The following is a 25,198-nucleotide window of genomic DNA, read 5'->3' on the forward strand; positions in this document are numbered from 1 at the left end:
ATTTCTTTCATGATGATGAATGAAAAACTGACTGCAAAACTAACTATATAACATATCTAAATTGTTTAAAATATGGGAACACAGAGTAATATAACAAATTCTTGCTCTATGATGGCACAGATGAGGTTCACGGCTTTTTGAGAACAGTACAGGCTCGTCCACACCAGGCTGATCAGTTGTGGTGCATGCAAGCATTACGCTAGTGGTGGCCCGTCCATTAGGGGCACCAGACGCCGCTCCCCCCCCCATCCATGCATCCAGGCCCCCTAATCTACATGCGGGGTGCCGGACACATCGATTCCAATAGAGTTTTTTTTTTTAAGCACATGATTACAGCCAGAGGCTCTAACGATGCTTCAAAAAAAGTCTGGACACTGCACCCCCAGCCCACCTAGTTCTGTGACAATAGCAAATTAATGTTCGCTATTGTTACACTGATTCTCCTCCCGGCCAATCAGCAAGAGGATCTGAGACCCATTTCCTGATTGGCTGAAAGGAAATTTCCCGATTGGCCAAAAGGAAAAGCGTCCCAATTGTCCTAGGAGGAGGGGGAGGAGGCGCATGGGCCCGTCGCTCCGAGGGAAGTGCTGCCCGCTCCATAGATAAGACAAGTGCCAGGCTTGGGGGGACCGCACTGGGGGGGGGGGTTGCTTTGGCTGCACTGTTTGCTGACCCTCCCCCTAAAAAATGTAGCACCAGCCGCCACTGTGCTAGAAGTTACCGCAGTCCAGTCATTTGAATGAACAGCCAAATGCACCACACCAGATCCAAAATCATAACTGTTGCATTTTTGGTAACACGAGGGGGGGGGGATTGGGGGGGTTTACCAAAACTAGTGCACATAGAGACGGATGCAGCCATGAATAGTGACCAATCAGCTTCTAGGTTTTATTGTCAAAGCTTAAATGAACAAGCTGAAGATAGAAGCTGATTGGTTAATAGGCGCAGCTGTACCAGATTCTGTGTGCTCCGGTTTTAGTAAATCTGCCCCATAGTGTACCGCAACACACAGTAGTGTCTTGCTGTGCATAGCAATGTGCTACTAAATCCTTATTCGACCTTTCATTTTCCTTACTTTCCTCTATATTTATGTTCTTTTCCTTGAGTTTATAACAGGTTGGGTATCCACATTGAAAGACATGCTAGCACAGAATCTAACAATCATGGAGAGGGATGGGACCTATATAAATGTGTGGATTTATCTGTCCAGCCAGTACTCACATGGTATGAATAACAGACAGTACTAAAGGCTATTAGGTCATAATGCTATATCTTGTTTGTGGACTAACAGCAGCACCTTGTTACAATTATGACAATTTTTCAATTTAATTAAAATTCTCAATAAAACAATTTGAACAAGAAATGCATGCACAGCCATTTTTATTTATTTATTGCACTGTATAATATAAGATTTAAGACAAACACTTTGCAAAAAGGAAGGAAATAGAGCAACCATCACCCCCGTTTGCAGATCAGCTTTCAACAGTTTAATTGCTTTAATTGTGATTTTCCTGATGGAGCATAACTTCTTCAACTGCAGCTGCCTCTAAACTGTATACTAGGCTCCACTATCACAATCATTCGTTTCAGCTTCACTGCTCGGTACCCAGTAGGCAGCCCTGCAGGAGGAATAAAGCTGCTTTACATAGGCAAGACCCATCATAAAAGGATAATTTTAAGAAGCACCAATCAGAAACTGGCAATTGTGAGAATTGGAATCTGCAATCCCAAGGTGGTATACTAGTACACCATGGCCTCCCAGGTATAGGTGTGTACACTGTTATATAGCTGTATTCTCTCCCTGCCAGAGCAGCAGTGTCAGCCCAGTGTGGTCTCCTGCCTCAATTCAATATTGATAGCGGACACTCTGTTCAGGCTGCTAGAGGATTATAAAACTTAAATAATGATTTTAGCGATACAGTGGATATAAAAAGTCTACACGTCCCTACTAAAATGTCAGGTTTCTGTTATGTAAACAAATGAGATAAAGATAAATCATTTCAGAACTTTTTCCACCTTTAACGTGACCTATAAAAACTGTACAACTCAGATGAAAAACAAACTGAAATCTTTTAGGCGGGGGAAGTAAAAATAAGAAACTAAAATAATGTGGTTGCATAAGTGTACACACCCTCTTATAACTGAGGATGTAGCTGTGTTCAGAATTAAGAAATCTCATTCAAACTCAAACGTTAAAATAGGAGTCAATACACACCTGCCATCTTTTAAAGTGCCTCCAATTAACCCCAAATAAAGTTCAGCTGTTCAAGTAGGTCTTTCCTGACATGTTCTTAGTCTCTTCCTACAGCAAAAGCCATGGTCCGCAGACAGCTTCCAAAGCATCAGAAGGATTTCATTGTTAAAAAAGGTATCAGTCAGGAGAAGGGTACAAAAGAATTTCCAAGGCATTAGATATACCATGGAACACAGTGAAGACAGTCATCATCAAGTGGAGAAAATATGGCACAACAGTGGCATTACCAAGAACTGGACGTCCCTCCAAAATTGATGAAAAGACAAGAAGAAAACTGATCAGGGAGGCTGCCAAGAGGCCTACAGCAACATTAAAGGAGCTGCAGGAATATCTTCCAAGTACAGGCTGTGTGGTACATGTGACAACAATCTCCCGTATTCTTCATATGTCTGGGCTATGAGGTAGAGTGGCAAGATGATAGGCTTTTCTTAACAAGAAAAACATCCAAGCCCAGCTAAATTTTGCAAAAACACATCTGAAGTCTCCCAAAAGCATGTGGGAAAATGTGTTATGGTCTGATGAAACCAAGTTTAAACTCTTTGGCAATAATTCTAAAAGATATGTTTGGTGCAAAAGCAACACTCCACATCACCAAAAACACCATACACACCATGAAGCATTGTGGTGTCAGCATCATGCTTTTGAGCTGTTTTTCTTTAGCTGGAACAGGGGCCTTAGTCAAGGTAGAGGGAATTATGAGCAGTTCCAAATACCAGTCAAAATTGGCACAAAACCTTCAGGCTTCTGCTAGAAAGCTGAACATGAAGAGGAACTTCATCTTTCAGCATGTCAACAACCCAAAACATACATCCAAATCAACAAAGAAATGGCTTCACCAGAAGATTAAAGTTTTGGAATGGCCCAGCCAGAGCCCAGACCTGAATCCCATCGAAAATCTGTGGGGTGATCTGAAGAAGGCCGTGCACAGGAGATGCCCTCGCTATCTGACAGATTTGGAGTGTTTTTGCAAAGAAGAGTGGGCAAATATTGACAAGTCAAGATGTGCCATGCTGATAGACTCATACCCAAAAAGAGTAATAAAATCAAAATGTGCGTCAACAAAGTATTAGTTCAAGGGAATACACACTGATGCAACCTATTTTTTTATTTTTACTTCCGTCCACCTAAAAGATTTCAGTTTGTTGTTCAACTGAGTTGTAGAGTTTATAAGTCACAATAAAGTTTGAAAAAGTTCTGAAATTATTTATCTTTATCTAATTGTTTTACATCACAGAAACCTGACATTTTAACAGGGGTGTGTAGACATTTTATATCCACTGTATGTCCTGTAATCTTCACATCACCTTGTTACAAGACTGTAACTCAAGTATTTATTATCAGCACTGCACTTAGGCTAGAGTTAGGGTGGCCTTATATTCTGACATTCAGGCTAACGATACTGACTGAGAGGGAGTGAATGCAAGTAAAAAAAAAAATAAAAAAATAAACTCAAGTAAAACAAGAGAAAAGGCTGCACTGTTATAACAATGAAGGCCTATTTCTGGGCTAGGCAAAATCGGAGTCATGACAGCTCCCTACTCCCTCCCATTTCAACTGATCTGGGACAGACAGTGTCAATGCCGCTTATTTGGCCACCTATACTGTAGACATACACTCACCAGCCACTTTATTATTTTTTGTGGCATAAATTCAACAAGGTGTTGAAAACAGTCCTCAGAGATTTTGTCCATATCCCCATGATCGCATCACGCAGTTGCTGCAGATTTGTTGGCTGCACGTCCATGATGCACATCCCAAATGTGTTCTATTGGATTGAGATCTGGTGACTGTGGAGGCCATTGGAGTACAGTGATCTCATTGTCATGTTCAAGAAACCAACTGGAGAAGATTTGAGCTTTGGTGACATGGAGCATCATCCTGCTGGAAGCAGCCATCAGAAAATGGGTACATTGTAGTCATAAAGGGATGGACATGGTCGGCAACAATACTCGTGGCATTTCAAATGATGCTCAATTGGTACTAAGGGGCCCAAAGTGTGCCAAGAAAATATCCTCCACACCATTACATCACCACCAGCCTGAACCATTGATACAAGGCAGGATGGCTCCATGCTTTCATGTTGTTTGCGCCAAATTCTGATCCTACCATCTGAATGTCGCAGCTGAAATCAAGACTCAGGCAGCATTTTTCCAATCTTCTACTGTCCAATTTTGGTGAGCCTGAGCGAATTGTAGCCTCAGTTTCCTGTTCTTAGCTGACAGGAGAGGCAGCCAGTGTGGTCTGCTGCTGCAGTAGCCCATCTGCTGCTGCTGTAGCCCATCTGCTTTAAGGTTTGATGTGTTGGGTGTTCAGAGATGGTATTATGCATGCCTTGGTTGTAACAAGTGGTTATTTGAGTTACTGTTGCCTATCACCTCAAACCAGTCTTTCCCATTCTCCTTCGACATCAAGGCATTTTCGTCCACACAACTTCCACTCACTGAATATTTTCTCTTTTTCGGACCATTCTCTGTAAACCTGAGAGATGGTTGTGCATGAAAAGTAGATCAGCTGTTTTTTAAATACTCAGACGAAACCGTCTGACATCAACAACCATGCCATGTTCCATGTCACTTAAATCCCCTTTCTTCCCCATTCTGATGCTCATTTGGAACGTCAGCAAATCATCTTCACCACATCTAGATGCCTCGATGCATTGAGTTGCTGTCATTTGATTGGCTGATTAGCAATTTGTGTTACTAAGCAATTGAACAGGTGTACCTAATAAAGTGCCCGGCAAGTGTATATGGTGCAGCACTTTGCAAAGTCGTTGACATCTACCCATAATTCAGTGGTGGAACTAAGGCCGCGTACACACGGGCGGACTGTTCGCCCAACCTTGTCCGCTGAACAGTGTTTGGGCGGACAGTCCGCTCGTGTGTGGGGCTTCAGCGGACAGTTTCAGCGGACAGTTGGACGAACAAGGTCTTACGGAAATTCCGAAAAACTGTCCGCTGAAACAAGGTTTCAGCGGACTGTTCGCTCGTGTGTAGGCTTGTTCGGCCAACTAAGTCTCGCGCATGCTCAGAAAGGATTTCCACGCCGAAAGCTATAATGCAGTGTATAGGACGTCGTATTTTTCGTCCCGTCGTACGTGCCGTTCACGTCATCGCGCACGGTTTCAGCAAACTGTTCGTCCGTCGTGTGTGGCCATGTCCGTCCATGCTAAGTTTGAGCGGACTGTTTGCCGAAACTGTTGGACGGACAAAGTTGGGCGAACAGTCCGCGCGTGTGTACGCGGCCTAATTCTTTCCTAATAGTAATACACACACACCATATACTCCTACACAAAACGAGATATTCACTCACTGTTTTGTACATCTTGTACTGGAGATTGGATTTAGGGCTGAAGACTTTGTCAGTGCCGGATGATCCAAGCGGTTTGATGATTTGGGTCAGGAGCAGGAAGTCATTGAAAAGAAAACTGTATAATTCCTTGTTGCTCTTTGCTTTGTATAGTTTTCCACTGTGTAAAAACTTCCGCGGGCCCAAACAGTTCGTCACAGAATTAAAAACTAATTGCTAAAAGTGAAAAACACAGAAAAGGTTCAAGTTAGCTGAAGGAAAAGTATAATTTTGGAATAGTTTAGGTTCCACACTATCCTCTCTCTGTCTCTAGTAAAGTGTTATGGAAGCCATAACAGACCTATACTATAGTCTTGTTAAAGGACACAGTGCATGTAGCCAGTGCAAAGAACATTAAGCCTCATAGGAAGAAATGGCCTGCCCAGTAGGGTAAGATCCACCCATCCTAGGAGAAGGTAAGACCACACAGTGGAAGAGGGAAGACTCAGATCCTACCATCATGCTGCAGATACCAGCAAAGCTGGTTGAGGACAGACCTCCTTCCTTTCTAATGACAGGAATAAAATTGTGATGGCATATTGAATCAAACTTTAGGCAGAAATTTAAGTACCTCGATAAATGTCCCACATACACGTCCTACCCTTGTCTTATAGCTGTAAGCATCTTCTATACGCATAGTTGAGCCCTCCTCTCTAAAATCATGGTATACACCCCTCTGATGAGTGACTACAGGACTACATGGCTGCTAAGGTTCTTCTACTTGTTCCAGCTCTTTGACCTCCTGTAAACCATGTTGAGCAATTGGTTTTGCAAAACGAAATATATTTAATTACCTTGGTAAATCTGATTATTTCAGTTCTCTGAGTCATAATTATGACTGTGGTCTGCTAAAATGAAGAGACTCCTCACAGTGGTTACATTTGAAAGGCAACATAAACATTAAAGGCTAACTCCACCTTTTTCGCAATGCTACATGTACAGCCCTTTTCACCTAGGGATGTCAGTTTAGCAATGAAACACATTTCACGGGGCCTGGTCCATCAAGTCATCACACAAGCCAGTGGATTGGTGGTAGTAGTTTCGCTATACATGCTGATCTCTACATATCTCATGTGAGTGGTATCTTTATAACAAATGCGATGATGTTTTGAATACTACACTATGGGATTTGTCTCTTTCTCCTATGAATTGTGATGTTATTTACTGAGGCACTGGAGTACCTGTGGAGACAGAGTTGCATGACATAATAATATTGAGATGCCACATTTCTGCTAAGGAGTTTAAGTATTCGTGGACACTTTGAAGTGGACTGCATGCAGTGCGTTTTTGGGCAAATCACCATTTTCAGAAGAATAAGTTTGCCACCTCACATGTTCAATTTGGGACTTTAACTAAAGGCACTGATTTCATTATTATATATGTTTACTATATATTGTTTTTATAGATTTTTAATATTCAATTTTTTTGGGACTTACAACACTGTTTTTCTGATCATATTGTGTATTATGAGGTTATAGTTATGTTTTTTTTTTAAAATCTAATTTAAATTGCTATTACGTGTTACACCCGTAACATCGTAGGCAGCCTAACACAGGGACACAAACTTTTACGCTGGCCAAATAGAAATGAAACATCAGCTGGAACTTGTGGTTTCCATATATCTAAACTTTTATCAGCGTAATCTCTGCATAGGATTAGTGAACAAAAAAACAAAAATGTAAGCTATGGATATGATAGAAGCTATTAATGTATGTGGGGAAAAAGCAGGGCCCTACAAAATATATATATACACACACCAACTTCCCCTTTGCCACCGATTTTATACGCTACTAGGTTGGCTTTACAAGCCAGAGCAATATTCCACAGGGGACATTCTCAACTGACAGGTCTAGTCAAAGATCTGGTGTTAGAATGCTAGAAGTTTATCTTGAGCACTTAGCTTAACATTTTTAAGATTTCTGGTCTAATGGAAATTGTGATGCTTTCTAAAAAAGCTAAAACAAAACAGATATGACCAAGGTATAATCATTTACCTACTTTCTTTGCAATAGGGGGGAGAAGATAATATGTGGCATACTGCTCTAAAAAATGCTGCATCTGTCCTGACTCATGCCCCTTTAGGGTCACCTACTGCAAATATGGAGGATGAGCTTTATTTTCAAGGTTTGGAACTAAAAGCTATGATTTACTACGGCCACACATCTTCTAGAGCACCCCTCCACCTGTCTGGTGAGACGTGTGTGCTGAGCAGCACCCTCTGGAGACAAACCTCAGACAAGCCTTCACATTGCACATGTGCCTGTATCCACTCAAGTCGGTCGGAGTTCTCCTTTTCTCGGACACCCTCATTAACTTGAGAGCACAGCTCCTCTGCCTTCTCCAGTGCTTGCTTCAGATGACTGTGATCTGGGTGATTTTCAGGTGTATTTTCTATAATCTGGAGATTGTAACAGATTTATATGTCATTGAATTGTTATGCATCAGTGAAGATAGTAAATCCTTCAACATTCAAGTAAACATTGCAAATATATCTCCCAAAAAAAAAGGGGGGGGGAACCTTCAGTGAGAAAGTCTCCAGCAAAATAGCCCATCCATAGCACTCCTTCACTGCTTCAATATAGATGGGCCTTTTACTACAAAACATCAACAAAAATATACTATGTCACACTATACAAATACCATTGCTTTATACTTCTCATCCCCTAAGTCATATGCACATGCTAGTCTGGTTACTCTATTATTCAATTCACCCCAATATAGTGAAAAATATAGTGAGGGGAAAAAAAAAACGGGGGGGGGAGGGGGAAAGGGTGAAAACAACCCCCCCACGTGTAATAAAGTTTGTACTATATAGAGTCACACCTAACATAACCCCCACCTTCCTAATAAATATCACATTAGTGTCCCGTTAATTGCATAACACTCCATCTCTAAACTATAATTCAATTTGTACATATGATGTGCTTACAATGTGCTAAATAATTAATTTTTCCTTAATGCGAATCTCGTATTGACTATACATATTGCTAGTCAGTATCCCAAATTACATAGCATACCATTTCTAAACTTATAATTCTATTTGTGCATACAATATTGTTAATTAATGATTAGCAGTGTAGCAGTTAATGAATGTAAAGACTCTATCCGTGGCCTTGATAACCAGCTAAGTAGCATTAAAACCGAATTACACTCCATGGGCCAATTGCTGAGCAATACCGTAGAAAGAACCACAGTACTTGAGGAAAGACTAAGCATGATTGAGGACGAGCTCCTTCCACTACAGCAAAAAATAACTGGGCTACAGAAGCAGATTACTATGCAGACATCAAAATTAGACGAAATGGAGAACAGAAATCGTAGGAACAATGTGCGTCTGATTGGATTGCCAGAGGGGAGCGAGGGCCCTAACCCTATAGCCTTCTTGGAAAACTGGTTTAGAGAACTTTTGGGGGATGATTCTTTTACAGCACTCTTCGCTATAGAAAGGGCCCATAGAGTGCCATCTAGAGCTGGGCCACTAGAGGTACGTGCTAGGCCATTGATATTGAAATTTGTGAACTACAATGACCGAGTTATCCTGATGCGAAGGGTCAGAGAATTAAGGGACATCTTCTACAAGGGGACTAGAGTGTCATTCTACCCGGATTTTTCACCAGACTTGCAGAAGCAGAGGGCTGAATTCATCCACATTAAGCGTATTCTCTAAGAACACAATATAACCTATGCATTGTTATACCCTGCCCGATTATGAATGACCGCCTTAGGCTTAACCCTCTTTTTTAGCGCCCCAAATGAGGTTAAAAGGTGGTTGGAGGAACATAAAGGAGACCTTTAGTATTACCCAGGGCTATTATGTTTAAATAACTAAGGATCCCTCTTCCCCTCCCCTCACCCCCCCCTTTTTTTTTTCTTCCCTTTTTTTTTTTGTTTATATGTTAAGTTAACCGGAGACCTACATGAAGAAGAAATTAATCATTAATTAACAATACTGTATGCTCCACATCACTGCTTTACTATAGCACCATTCTCTCAGCTGCCAATCCTTCTTACACTTCTGGAGATGATGTCATTATGGAGTGCTGTTTAGCCCCAAACTGTAGTGCAAAGCACAGATGCACCACCCACAATGAACCTTGTCAGCAATTGCCACATTACATTGGTTATGTGATCAGAGAAGGCTTTTTTTTTTTAATATTAAGACTAGAGATATTTTGTATACATTCATAGTTTTAGAGGAGTTAAGAATTAATCTTCTTAAAAAAAAAACTTTTGGTGATGAACTGTGTTTCTACTCTTGATTTCTTGGTTGTCTTCCATATATACGATTTTCTGGTTGATACCAGGTCTGAAATGTAACAAGTTGCACATCAATGCTTTGTAACACACCTGACAGAAGAGATCAGGCCTCTATCAAGACTGAACAAAAGCTTGGCTGCGGACCACCTGATGTTATAACGCTATGCAAGCGAGCTTCAAAACGGGGCTCTTGGCTGCCGGGATAATTGATGAAGGTGGGTTACAAAGATCAAAGGACCAACAGGCTTTGAAGATTGACCCAGGATACAGAGACATGATACATGGACAATGCTGCCCCTAGAGCCCAATACAGCAGGACGGACAGTAATATAATATACTGAGGAGGACTGCCCTATAAATACTGTGATTCATCAAAAGTCTAGATGGGATGGCAATGGGGTTGGGTCTGGATGGTGTATGATTTAAGTATAAAAGGGCTGAATGAGTCAGAGAGCTCTCTCTACCATTTTTGAGCCTTACGGCTCTCTCTATATCACCTTGAGCCCAGCTGAGAGGACCATGTGATAAGTATCTTTGATGTTCTTGTGTTATATGTTCTATTGTTATATGCTTTGTAATATCTTCCTTTAGTATCTTCATGTTAGCATTTTCCTATTTTCTTGGGAAATAAATAAGACATTGTTTTACTAAACAGTGTGTTTGTTTTCATAGCTAACCTTATATTATTGTGCTATCAACAGTAACTATCAGAGTTTTAATAGATTAGCTAATTATATGAATAGACAAATGAATACATATATGGAATAAATAGAGGGAATCTGTAATCACCTTCAGATAATATTTTGTTTAGAAGTTATTTCAATTCCAGATTTTATTTCAATTTCTGTATTTCATATCGATAACATAAATCATGCTTTCATGGATTTTTACAACTAGGAAATCTGAGTTAGTCTTCTCAGCAGGTGTAGATTTAGGGCAGCAACTACATGAAATCGATGCTATTTATATATAAGGCATTCCGACATGTATAGGAAAAAATTTGACCATACACAGAACAGCAAATGAAAGCAAATCTTATCAACAGGTACAACCTTTTCTCATTGTATCCAATACAAAAAAGCTAAATTATGACCGAGCTTTAAAGGTGAGATCTTACTTGAAGCTGGTTACTTACATTTTTAATGATAAGAGGGTATCTAGTTACTCTTTGCATAGGTTTAAGAATGAAGCTGGACAGAGGCATTCCTTTACATCGAGGATCCATAGCTAACCTCTGTAGGGACAAGAAAATATGTGAAAAAGTGTGAATGTATCAGCATTTGTGAAAAAGTCAAGAATACCACCCATGCATAACTTTTTAAAATGTGTCAAATTGTATTTTCGGTTAATAAAGCTGTAATTATTTTACATACGGTACATGAAATTAAATCTATAGACACATGAAAAAAAGAAAAATGGATAGATCAATCAGATAAATGTGGTAAGTGTAATTACCTCCATATTCTCTAACTCACGAATTAGGCAATGGGCCCATTCCATTAATGAATCTTTCTCTACATTACGTTGGGGTTAAAGCCCCTTTTTACCTACATTACACATAGGACAGCCATAGCTGGTGGTTCAACGTGTAGGCATTATCCAGACCCAGAATTTGACATTTGGAGAGGGTCAAGAAGAGGCACATTTAAAGTACAGTTGTGGGCAAAATTTTGTGAATGACACAAAATATTAATTTTCACAAAATCTGCTGCCACAGTTTTTCTGATGACAATTTACCTATACTCCAGAATGTTATGAAGAGCGATCAGATGAATTGCAAAGTCCCTTTTCCATGAAAATGAACTTAATCCCATTAAAAAGATTTCCACTGCATTTGTGAAGAAGGCTTCAGGGCACCCAAGAAAATCCAGCAAGAGCCAGGACCGTCTCCTAAGTTGATTCAGCTAAGGGGATTGGGGCACCACCAGTGCAGAGCTTGCTAAGGAATGGAAGGCATGTGTGAGTACATCTGCACACACAGTGAGGTGAAGACTTATGGAGGATTTCCAGGTGTCAAGAAGGGCAGCAAAGAAGCCACTTCTCTCCAGGAAAAAACATCAGGGACAGACTGACATTCTGCAAAAGGTACAGGGTTTGGACTGCTCAGGACTGGGGTAAAGTAATTTTCTCCAATGAATCCCCTTTCTGATTGTTTGGGGGCTTCTGGAAGAAATCTTGTACAGAAGAAAAGGTGAGTGCTACCATCAGTCCTGTGTCACGCCAACAGTAAAGCATCCTGAGACCATTCATGTGTGGGGTTGCTTCTCAGCCAAGGTAGTGGGCTCCTTTGCAATTTTGCCAAAGAACACAGCCAAGACTAAAGAATGGTACAAAAACATCCTTAGCGAGCAACTTTTCCCAACCATCCAAAAACAGATTGGTGACGAATAATGCCTTTTCCAGCATGATGTAGCACCTTGCCATAAGGCAAAAGTGATACCGAATATTTTTTGGGGTTCATGGCCAGGAAACTCCCCAGATCTTAATCCCATTGAAAACTAGTGGCTCAAGAGGCAAGTGAACAAAAAAAACGCCACAAATTCTGCCAAATTCCATGCAGGAATAGGTGGCCATCAGTCAGGATTTGGCCCAGAAGTTGATTGACAGCCTGCCAGAGTGAATTTCAAAGGCCTTGAAAAAGAAGGGTCAACACTGCAAATATTGACTCTTTGCATAAACTTAATATAAAAGCCTTTGACACATATGAAATGCTTGTAATTATACTTCAGTATACCATAGTAACATCTGACAAAAAGATCTAAAAACACTGAAGCAGCAGACTTTGTAAAAAATTATATTTGTGACAATCTCATTTTGGCCAGGGCTGTACATTTAAACCCCAACACTAATCTTCTGTTATTTTCTCCCTTTTGCTTTGTTAAATAACCATTGGAAGAGTTTTGTTATATTTGTTCAAAAAATGGCATTTCAAAACGATTGTGTCAGTGTGCACAGAACACGGAGCTGTCCTGTGCTCAATTCCTGCTATCTAAATCCTTCACAGTTCTCATCTTGCACTACAGAACAATTTGTCCGTATGCAGTGGGGTTTTAAAAATGGGTATGGCTGACACTATGGCTTGCAATTTCAGTCCAAAAAATGTCTTGTGATGTAATTCCACAAGAAGAAATTAGTAGCAGATTACATTTTTAGTAGATGAAAAGGTATTTTTCTGTACTTGCAGGGACTTTTAAGTGATAAAAGACAGGGAAATGTGCAAGTACTGCAGAGATGTACATTGTATGTCGTTGACATACATGTTCAGACTCCTTCAATGTCAGCTATCAGAGAGAATACAAAGCTCAAAAATTTTTTTTTTTTTTGTAACATGTCTGATTACTTCTCCCCTTAAAGTGGAGGTCCGCCCACCCCACACATACTGCAGCTGCTTACTTTTAATAATAGGACACTTACCTGTCCTGGAGTCCAGCGATGTCGGTACCCCAGCTGATGTTTCCATCAGCTGTCGGGTGCTGCCACCACCTTTGCTGGTGAGGGAACCCAGTAGTGAAGCATTACCGCTTCATGCCGGGTCCCTACTGTGCATGCGAGGGGAACTGCTGCACTCTCCTACTGGCCTAGCAATGAGGGAAAGAGGAAGGAGCCGAGCTGCTGACGTAATGAGCTGTGGCTCAGTCTCCCGGAAGTGGGAACAGGATACCTCTCTCGGAAGTGGGGACAGGTATCCGCTCCCCACTCTCCCCCGAAAGGTGGCAAATGTGGCACGCGGGGGGGGGTAGGGGGGAGACAAATGAGCAGAAGCTCCACTTTTGGGTGGAATTCTGCTTTAACAAGACTGGTGGGAGGTTGTTAAAGAGGAACATGCTGGGTCCCTACTGTGCATGCGACAGGCACTGCTGCACTCTCCTACTGGCCTAGCGATGAGGGAAGGAGGAAGGAGCCGAGCTGCTGATGTAATGCGCCGTGGCTCGGTCTCCCGGAAGTGGGGACAGGATACCTCTCTCGGAAGTGGGGACAGGTATCCGCTCCCCACTCTCCCCCGAAAGGTGGCATATGGGGGGGGGGGGAGACAAATGAGCAGAAGCTCCACTTTTGGGTGGAACTCCGCTTTAACAAGACTGGTGGGAGGTTGTTAAAGCAGAACTGAAGGCAAAACTTTTTTGTAAATTTAGCACAAAAAAAGTTATAACCCCTTACATTTGTTTTTCTCGCCATCCCATGTCCCATTAAGAAGATTTCCATTCACTTCCTGTCCCGTAGCCAAAACCAGAAGTGAGAGGAAATCCATCCAAAGTGAGGTAATCACCACAACTAGTTGGAAAATTTCCCCTCTATTCCTGTTCTGGTTACAACCCAAAACATGGGATTTTGTTTCTACTTTCAATCTCTATGATAAACATAATCAGGATAAAACACAGGAGGGTGAATCTCCATAATGGGTGAAATCTATTGAAATCTCAAGCTATACTTTAAATTCAGCCTAAAACAGCTCTCATTCCTTTTGGGAAATGTTCAGCTTATGTATATGGGGGCTTTAGGAACCATAAATAGTTGTCAACAAGGACACATCATCTTTATGAAAAGTTTTCTATAGTTAGATGGCTCTTGAGCCTTACTGATATAACAAAAACATTTTCTAAAATGTAACCTTTGAAAACACAATATACAAGAATAGGTGAAGCCTGTCATCTTATGACAAACACTCTGAGATGGTCATCCTAATGTTCTTACCTTGACAAACTCCTTAAACTCTGGCACTTCATCGGTTTTCTGTTGGATGAGTGCAGCACCATTTAGTTGACAGCTACAGAAGCGGATGTATGGTTGCATGTGCGGTAACTGAGCCGTCAAGATGTCACCGATCATCTTAACAGGCATCTTTTCACCAGACATCTTTTTGCGAACTCGCAAAGCCCTTGGTATAAAAATTGGCAGTTAAATGAAAAAGTACAACTTTGGCCACTTAAAAGTATGTGCTGCAGCACTGGATTGGAAGGTTATTTGCACATAAAGTTTTCTCTTAGTCCTCTGCAACCCCACAAATACCTGTTGAGCTTGCTACTGAAGTCCACCTAATGCAGCTTTCCGAGATGGGATGGCATTGATGCTTCACAGCTCATGAATTCAGAGCAGCATTGTCACCCTCATGTAGGCTATGCCTGTTTGCACTACACGGGATGAAGAGAGGTTGCAGGGAGTGTGGCTATTAGTATTGTTTTTAATAAACGGGTAGTGGTATGTTCTCCATATGCATTCACATGGGGGGAGGGGGGATCTGGGGTGCCCCTTGTTAAAGGGTGCTTCCAGATTCCAGTAAGCCCCACGCCTGCAGATTCCCACAACCACCAACAAGGTTTGTAGGGAAGAGGTCCTTTTCCCCAGCAACATGGGGACAAGGTGCTTTGGGGCTCCAAAGTACCCCCTATGTTAAGGGGATGTGGCTGACTGGCATGATTCAGGAGCAGGAGGGGGGGGCACTAGCTCGCCCCCCTCCTTACCTGCATGCTTGGATAAGGGTCTAGTGAGGATTTTGGGGACGACCCCACATTTTTTTTCCATTTCGGCCTTGGGTTCACCTTAAGGGTGGGGGTCATTGCTGACATTCACAAGTTGCACACAAATTGCATCTGTATCATGTAGGTGCAACTTTCATGCAACTTTGCAGGGTTTACATTGAAGTCTATGATCCTCAAGTCATATGATAATCAGACCCAAGTAGTGCAGGAACTACTATGAAGTCGCACAGATATGAACAGTTATCAATGGGGAAACATGGATCGTGATTTATCATGTGACTTTGGGATCCAGTCGCATGACAAGTCGCACAAGTGTGAACGGGGTCTTAAGATAAACTTAAAAAAAAATCTATTTATAAGGATTACCAGACTGTTAAAAGCTATAAAACACTACTTACTTGAGCAGTTTAATATTGCACATGATCAGCTCCTTCCAGTTGACAAATATCATTGCCACCTCCTTCTCGGTTAAGAGTTCCGATTCCAGCAATGGCTTATGGAATGTCTGAAATGCAGACCCACCCAATATCAGTGATTAGTATGTGTGTGTATAACAATTGCTTCCAACCTTAGAACAAGGAAACCTGTCAAGAGAGAAATATGAATGTTTATTGCTTTAGAAAAAAAAAAAAAAAAGGCTACGTGCCTGGCTGTCGGGTCTTCGTGCCATTTACCTAGAGAAAGCATTAATATAAGGGTTTCTGACCTTTCCTCGTTATACAGTGTCTTGAAAAAGTATTCACACACTTTGAAATTTTCCACATTTTGTCATGTTATAACCTAAAAACGTAAATGCATTTTGTTGGGATTTTATGTGATAGAGCAACACAAAGTGGAACATAATTGTTAAGTGGAAGGAAGATGATAAATGGTTTTCAAACATTTTTCACAAATAAATATCTGAAAAAAGTGGCATGCGTTTGTATTCAGCCCCCGTTACTCTAAAAACCCTAACTAAAATCTAATGGAACCAATTGCCTTCAGCAGTCTCCTAGTTAGTAAATAGAGCCCCCCTGTGTGTAATTTAATGTCAGTATAAACACACAGCTGTACTGTGGTGCCCTCAGAGGTTTGTTAGAGAACCTTAGTGAACAAACAACATCATGAAGACCAAGGAACACACCAGACAGGTCAGGGATTAAGCTGTAGAGAAGTTTAAAGCAGGGTTAGGTTATAAAAAATATCCCAAGCTTTGAACATCTCACGGAACACTGTTAAATCCATCATCAGAAAATGGATAGAGTATGGCGTAACTGCAAACCTACCATGACATGGCCCTCTACCTAAACTGACAGGCCAGGCAAGGAGACAGAGAGCAATAATCAGAGAAGCAGCCAAGAGGCCATGGTAACTCTGGAGGAGCTGCAGAGATCCACAGCTCAGGTGGGAGAATCTGTTCACAAGAGAACAATTAGTTATGTACTCCACAAATCTGGTCTTTAAGGAAAAGTGGCAAGAAGAAAGCCATTGTTGAAAGAAAGCCTTAAGAAGTCCTGTTTGCAATAAGCCATTTGGAGTACATAGCAAACATGTGGAAGAAGGTGCTCTGGTCAGATAAGACCAAAACTGAACTTTTTGGCCTAAAATCAAAACGCTAGGTGTGGTGGATAACTAACACTGCACATCACTCTGAGCACACCATCCCCACCGTGAAACATGGCGGTGGTAGCATTAAGTTGTGGGAATACTTTTCTTCAGCGGGCACAAGGAAGCTGGTCAGACTTGATTGGAAGATGGATGGAGCCAAATACAGGGCAATCCTAGAAGAAAACCTGTTAGAGTCTGCAAAAGACTTGAGACTGGGGCAGAGGTTCACCTTCCAGCAGGACAACAATCCTAAATACACAGCCAGAGATACAATAGAATAGTTTAGATCAAAGCAGATTCATGTGTTAGAACGACCTGGTCAAAGTTCAGACCTAAATTCAATTAAGAATCGGTGGCAAGACTTGAAAATTGCTCTCCACAGATGCTCTCCATCTAATCTGACAGAGCTTGAGCTATTTTGCAAAGAAGAATGGGCAAAATTTTCACTTTCTAGATGTGCAAAGCTGGTAGAGACATCCCCAAAAAGACTTGCAGCTGTAATTGCAGCGAAAGGTGGTTCTACAAATTATTGATTTAGGGGAGCTGAATACAAATGCACCCCACACTTTAATAAGGGGTGCACCTATGACACGGTTCCCAGAGCATTATGGGTTTTCTACAGAGAAGGCACAGCAAAAGCTGCTTGCTTTCAGACTATCTTTCGCTCTGAATTTTACAAGGCTCCATCTTAAAGCAGGCAGGAAATAAGTTGCAGCATGTCCATGTCTTTGCTCATTCTTGTGTATTTGATTGTATGGATCAATAAAAAAAGCCCCTTTTGTACATTTCAGTGTGCGGTTATCCATCTTCTCTGTAACTGGCATTGTCAGTGACAAGATGCACAAGCACATGACTATGGTGAGCAAACATGGACTGACCTGGAGCAACACCATGGTTTATTGATATTGTATGGTACAAGGGATGAGTTATAGAGCTCGCTAAACCCCAATATATTCAACAGAGCACTATAGATAGGTAAACAAATGAAAGGGGGCCTAGAAAAATATGCACTTTTTCTTAATTACCCGACTTTGAGTAATGCTAAACCCAAAAGCAAACATTTATTATATTGCAGCTTACCATTTCTTACATGTAATGGCTGCATTCATTTCTTTTTGCTTTTAGGCTTTCTTTCTTCTATATTCATCTGGTGATCCAGCCAGCAAGTCTTTTTTTCAAAAAGAATAAGCCCTCAAGCAGAATGCATCAGTGATTGCTTATAATGACCAGTTTTATTTGTTTACAGTGTGTACAACCTTTATCCCAAAAGGAAAAAGTTTTCTGTGACTGCTTATAAATTATTAGCTGGAGTTTGGATTCAACTTGTTAGTGTACTTAAATCTGCTAGTACATATAACACTCTCCCACTCCAGACTGACAATGCTGCTGGCCCTGTGCTCCTTCATACAGAGTGGAGGTACTCTAATACAAGTGGTATTTTACTGAGCAGATCACCAGATGAAAACAGGGGGGAAAAAAAGAAAAAAAAAAAGAAAACTGATGCAGCCACAACGTTTAACCTCCCTGGCGGTAATCCCGAGTCTGGCTCGGGCTGGGATTTCAGTACCATAAGCGGTAACCCCGAGCCCCGGGATCGCATCGCTGGATACAGGGAGAAGTTACTTACCTTGTCCCCTGGATCCAGCGATGTCCTCCTCGCTGTGTGACCGAGCCGTCCTCCGCTCGATTCACAGTGCCCGAGTGCCGCCGAGCTCCATTCCCTGCGACGTTCCGACGCACAGGAGCGGAGATCGGCGCCAAATTCAAAAAAGTAAAAACACACAAAACACACACAGTACTGTCATTTTACAGATTACAGTACTGTATAAAAAAAAATGGCACACCTCCTTTGTCCCTAGTGGTCTGTCCGGTGCCCTGCATGCACTTTTATATTATAAATACTGTTTTTTCTGCCTGGAATTTAGAGATTGCCCATAGCAACCAAAAAGTGTCCCTTTATGTCAAAAGTGATTTTAGACCAGCTAGAAAACAGCGATAATAAATTATAATCACTTGCAGAATTGAGCGATAGCGATTTGTGGGGAAATTCGTCATCAAACACTAAATCTAATGACAGCGACAATTCTGCAAATGAGCAAATTTCAGTGTTTTTGGATTTGATTACATTATTGAATAATTTTTATTATTATTTATTATCATTATTTATTATATTATAAACTTTATCATACCCGGGATGTCTGCTAGACTCTGGTTTGAACAGATTTAAGAGAGTTATTCCTAAGAATTGCAGGCCTACAATATAAAATGCCAAATTTCCATGCAAAATAATTGTACCGCTTTCAGCACCTAAAATCAGAACTAATCATACCGCCAGGGAGGTTAATGATCGGTAGATAAGCTGCAATATATTATATGTTATGTTTAATACTGCTTTTGGATGTAAAAATTGTATTATATATTTTGCAGTCCTAAATAAAAAATAAAAATAAAAATAAAAATATACCATGCACTATACGATCCCTTTTAGAAATGCTTGGCTCCCCCTCTCCTTTTTCATTCATCATGGAAAAAAGTGATGGTGGTTATCATAATATGGCAGTTGTCATAAAGATAAGGGCTCATATTACGTAGATGTAAATGAGATACTTGAGCTTATGCAAATAGTTTCAAGTTCCACTTCCAATGGTAGTTTAGGTATAATGGTCACTACAATAGGACATGTAAGAGGGCCTGGTATAAAGGGTGTAGTTTATACTATCCAGCTCACCTCTGTGACCAGCTGAAGATCATTCACATAATTCTCTTCTGTCACAATCAGCTCGTGAATATAGCCCTGGCGTTTTCTCTCCGTGGGACTCAACATGTCCAGGAGATGGAGGTCCGCACACCCTGAAACATAAAAAGGGCACCATAAATAGCTGTACTAGCGGTTCCCCTCAGACCTACAGTGATAAAAACTGTTTATGACAATAAAAGGCAGAATAAGCAGAAAATTTAGAGCTTTACTATATGAAAATTTAGGGATTATGATACTGTTTTGAGGGTCAGAAGTTTTGTTTTGTGATGGTAAGTTAGACGGCCCTTGGGTAGAAAACAACAACAGGCATTATCACACAACGACAGTGTTGTCTGAAAGCACCATTAGCTCCTGTAACCTTGTAGGTGGTCATATTTACAAGTTAAATGTACCAAAACCCAAAATCGGAAATGGCAAATCACACAATGGCACAACCCCATAATCACCAGCATACAGGAGCCTTACAAAAATACTAGATGGCTAGATAATTGATATTATGGTGAAAGCCTTCAAAAAAATACCTTTAGAAAATAATATTTTTCTTTTGACTTGAAAGACAACAGTATTGCCCACCTGGACAAAAACCTTCTTGATCCAGTAATCTTTGCTGTGCAGTCCCACATAGTACTGCATTACCAGTAAACATGTCCTCTTATTGTGCATGAACTTACCCTTAACCACTTGCTTACTGGGCACTTAAACCCCCCTCCTGCCCAGACCAACTTTCAGCGCTGATGTAGTTTGAATGACAATTGCACGGCCATACAACACTTTACCCAAATGAAATTTTTTTTATTTTTCCCCACAAATAGAGCTTTCTTTTGGTGGTTTTATTTTTTGTTAAAAAAATTGAAAAAGATTTAATTTTTTTGTTTTTATATTTGGTCATAAAATATTAAAAACAGGTAATTTTTCTCCTTCATTGATGTACGCTGATGAGGCGGCAGTGATGGGCAATGATTGCTTACACTGATAGGTGGCACTGATTGGCACCACTGGTGAGCATTAATAGGTGGCATTTATGGGCATTGATAGGTGGCACTGGTGGGCACTGGCAGGGGGGGTACTGATTGGCACAGATGAGGTGCCTGTGATCCTTCCTCTTCGGGACCGATGTTCCTTAACCCATTAAGCTGGTGATCGTCTTTTTTTTTTTCTCCTCACACTGCCAGCGTGAGGAGAAAAAAAAACAATTACCAAGCTTTTGTTTACATCATGTGATCAGCTGTGATTGGCTGACAGCTGATCAAATGGTAAGGGGCCGTGATCGGCCCCTTACTCGGATCGGTGATCACAGCATGCTCGCCGTGCGCCCTGCAGGGAGTGCACAAGGGAGGATGTCCTATGATGGCCTCCCGGAAATTGAGGTCTGCGCTGTGGCCATCCTTTGGCTATGGCCCGGACCTCAAGTGGTTAAAGGCGTTGTAAAGGTTAATATTTTTGTCACCTTAATGCATAGGATGCAAAACACCTGGCAGTCACCAGCCAACAGCCCCCCCCCCCCCCCCCGTTTTACTTACCTGAACCCCTTAATTCAGTCGGTGGGGACGCTCTGTCTCTCTCTCTCTCTCTCCACAGGCTCCCGGCTCAATTGGATAGATTGATAGCAGTGCAGCCATTGGCTCCTGCTGCTGTCAATTAAATCCAGTGACATGGGTGCCGGGGACGGGGCCGAGTCCTGCATTCGGCCTCTATGGACGCCGAATGCTGGACTCGGGAACGCGCCTCCAAGGTAAGCCCTGGGAGAGAGCTTCTTCCAGGGGGTTATCTGATGTGGGGAGGAGCCGTGAGAGCCGCATAGAGACCCAGAAGAGCTGGTTCGGTGCCACTCTGTGCAAAACGAGCTGCACAGTGGAGGCAAGTATGACATATTTGTTATTTAAAATAATTACCCTTACAATCACTTTAATTCATACCTCTGCAAGACACCATAAGAATGGCTTCCTCCTAAGAATGAATAGGGGTGCAGAATTCATGCGCACTTAGAGGACCCAGCAGGGCCCCTTCTGCTGCCAAACCTCCCCCTCCATTCCCAATACTTTTTGTGAAAATTATGACTGTCAATGGAAAGCATCAAGATACAACAATGCAGAAATACAAGAGGACAGAACAAGTTTTGGATGGCACGAGTCATACCAATTATAGCAAGACCGCTAGTAGGTAAACCATTCTAGGAAGCCCTGTATGGTGTTTCTTAATAATTATTATTAGATCACTATGAGGTCTATTTATAAAAATAAAAAAATAATAAATGCTATGATCAACTCCCTTTAGTGGCCATAATGTGAAATTTTCCTGAAATACCTTAATTAGGAAAATACTGCATTACGACCACTAGATGGAACAGATGATCATAGGAAATAAGCATATTATAAACAATATAGTGATTATTCGCAATGGCTGTGGGAAAGCTTAAGTAATTTGTACAGCTATTTTGTATTTTATAAATATACCCCTATGTTCTCTATAGATTTCATATTGGAGCAAGGATATAGAGTAGAATTCTATAGGGGCTGTGATGGGATCAATGTTCATTTATGGGGACTAATCACTAGGTTAAGTAGTTAATTAAAGAGAACCCCATCTCCAAGCCATTTCAGTAACAATCTTCCCAAAAGAGCATACATTTTATATATGTGATTTCCTTTAAAAGCCTCCCCCTGTTGTTGTGTACAGTAGACATCCAAAAGCCCCGAGACTGATGCTTGGCACCACCATTGTGGATGTGATGTCAGCAGCCCCAGCAAATTTAGAGAAGTCACTTAAAAGATATAGTATGATTTCAAAATCATACTTCCCCAGGTGGTTGCAGCATCAGTTCCCTGCTGGCTTTAAGACTGGGAACCGAGCAATCAAAGACCACTGATCGCATGGTTCTCAGAGCTACGTGAGCAGAGAGCTGCTGACTGACAGTCACCGCTGTCTGCTCTCCCCGCCCCCCCTCCCCATGTGCTCACTGGAGCGCTGGGCTGCGGCTCGATGAGAGGCTGAGTCAGGTGCCAGTCCAGGGTTATGGGCAGATCCCGGATTTATTGTCATAATCTTGCCTCAGCCTGGAACGGCTTCAGCCAGCTGTCTGCTGAAAGCGGGCACAGGAGTGAAGAACGAACTGCACTCCTGTGATGCCTAGGAGAAGTAAAGCCAAATGAGCTTTGGCTGTACTTCTCCATTAAGTGACAGTGTTTCTCTTCACTCCTCTCCTGGTAGCTACAAAAAAAATCTCATGCAGGGAGGGGCAGGGAAGGTGGGCCAGCACTTTTGTATTTAATTTGGATATACCACTTTTTTCACTCTTTCTTTCTGGTAAAAAGGAAGCCAATAAGGCCTGATTCACACCTATGCATGTTCAGTGCTTTTTGCATTTTGCAGATTTGCACTACAGAACGTGTTCCATAGGAAACTATGGTATATGGACTGTGGTGCAAATCTGCAAAATGCAAAAAGCACTAAAAATGTGTGAATCGGGCCTAAAACTGCATAGGTGTGAATCCAGCCTAAAGGGGCCTTTTTTGGAACAGGTTCAGGATAGTTGAAAAAAACAACTTTAACAATTGAAAACCTCAAAAACACCTTCATTTCGCCTTCACCATTGACTCTAAAGATGTTTCAAGAAAGTCTCCAGATTTTTACAGGAAGATCATGGAAATTCACTCTCTCAATTTTGCACATCCCTAGTATATATAGTATTACCATGCTTATAGGAGATAGAGTTACGACCTTATCAAATTGTTGGTTGTGCAAAGAATGGGAATTGTTAGAACATGTGGCAGGTTTCTACTGCTAATCTAAAGAACATCAGCAAGGAAGGTTCCAGATTAAAGCTTTATTGGAGTTTTATAAACATCAGAGTACCGTTTCGGGGACACAGTCTATGACTGGACAGTCAAAGGAAAAGCAGCACAGTCATGAGCTCTTTCCTCTACTCTCTCTCCTCCTATTAACATGCTTTTTGGCTGCACAAGTACTGATTGGCTCCTTGAGATGCTTCTTCCTCACACACTCAAACTCTGCTTTAACCACTTAAGGACCAGCCGCCGCACTTATACTGTGGCAGGTTGGCTCCCCTGGGCAAATTTCCATAACTGTAAGTCAGCCGCTTTAAGAGCTGTAGGGGGCGTGGCGCCGGAGCCGATGTGCGTGGCTGGGGGGCGTGATGCCCGCTGGCCACCCGTGATCGCTCCCGACAGACAGAATGAAGTTAACATTTACACAGTGACATTTACACAGTAATCAGTGGCTATTCTTTAGCTCTGATCGCTGCATAAATGTCAATAGTCACAAAAAAGTGTCGAAAGTCTCAGATCTGTCAGCCACAATGTTGCGGTCCCGCTAAAAATCACAGACCACCACCATTACTAGTAAAAAGAAATAATTAAAAAAGAGAAATAAAAATGGGACGCTTATTGTCATTTTTTTTTTTTTTTTTTTACCAAAAACAGGTAGAAGAATATATATCGGCATAAACTGAGGAAGACTTTTTTATATTTTTTTTTTTGTGGGGATATTTATAGCAAAAAGTGAAAAATATAGCTTTTTTCCAAAATTGATGCTTTTTTTTGTTTATAGCCCAAAAAATAAAAAAACGTAGAGGTGATCAAATACCACCAAACGAAAGCTGTATTTGTGGGGAAAAAAGGACAAATCCTGTTTGGGTACATCGTTGCATGACCGCGCAATTATCAGTTAAAGCGAAGCAGTGCCGTATCGCAAAAAATGGCCAGGCCATTAAGGGGGCAAACCCTTCCGGTCCTTAAGTGGTTAAAGGAACTGCAAGAGGCCGATACCTGATCAAATTCAGGTATTTACACTTCTTGCATTTTCAAAATATATATTTAATATAGTATAACTGATTAAAGGACTGCTTTAATTTGCATATTTTATATCTGCCAGGAGATCAGCTTTAATGCCCCACAAGGTGCTGACAATTTATATATATATAAAAAAAACCTTTATTGTGATCGGTTTACTGAACATCTGAGCAGGCAGACCACGATGAAATGAACCTGAACACCAAACTTGGTAAATCATAGAACAAGTTACAAAAAATTACGGGATACCATTTTTTTATATTAATAATTATGCAGTAATTATGTATTACTGAAACTTACATTTTAATAATAATTAAAATAAAACAAACAGGAATAAATTAGAACCATAGCCTTAGTTAACTGTAGAATGATATTTCCCCCCCGACACTTTAAACACCTCATTCTAGGCAGACATAAAAGATATGTAAATGCAGCTCTGTAATCACCAATACATTGTTAAATGTATTTTTTATTGATTTATTTATTTTTAACATACAAGCAGTGTAAGTCCCTAAGTTTACCTTGATAGCCTCTTACACTTTACTAAACAGTTTACACAGCACAGGTTAAAGATGGGGAGAGAGACGACAATCAGGTGTTCTGCAGTACAAGAAGCAAGCTAAGAAGAGAGCTCATTGGTTTCCTGCTTCTCTTTCCACTGTCCAGTTGCAGGGCGGGGAAGAGGTCCTGTAAGTGAAAGTGAAACAGCAGC

The 25,198-nt window shown here is 41.2% G+C and overlaps 1 protein-coding gene across 3 annotated transcripts in view; it reads right to left on the reverse strand.

The window, feature by feature from the left end:
• ITSN1 (intersectin 1) overlaps positions 1-25,198 on the reverse strand; it is a 249,840-nt gene that overhangs the window by 25,291 nt on the left and 199,351 nt on the right. For all 3 annotated transcript variants that reach the window (XM_077479948.1, XM_077479947.1, XM_077479949.1), the window contains 6 exons: positions 19,649-19,770; positions 15,732-15,838; positions 14,549-14,732; positions 10,992-11,090; positions 7,830-7,997; positions 5,564-5,776 (listed from right to left, as the gene is read on the reverse strand). In XM_077479948.1, the coding sequence (XP_077336074.1) occupies positions 5,564-5,776; positions 7,830-7,997; positions 10,992-11,090; positions 14,549-14,732; positions 15,732-15,838; positions 19,649-19,770 (893 nt within the window). The remainder of the gene's footprint in view (positions 1-5,563; positions 5,777-7,829; positions 7,998-10,991; positions 11,091-14,548; positions 14,733-15,731; positions 15,839-19,648; positions 19,771-25,198) is intronic.

This window comes from Lithobates pipiens, unplaced genomic scaffold (genome assembly GCF_037356315.1).
Source record: "Lithobates pipiens isolate NorthernLeopardFrog02 unplaced genomic scaffold, aLitPip1_a1.2 Scaffold_16, whole genome shotgun sequence".
In the NCBI taxonomy this organism is placed as follows: Eukaryota; Metazoa; Chordata; class Amphibia; order Anura; family Ranidae; genus Lithobates; species Lithobates pipiens.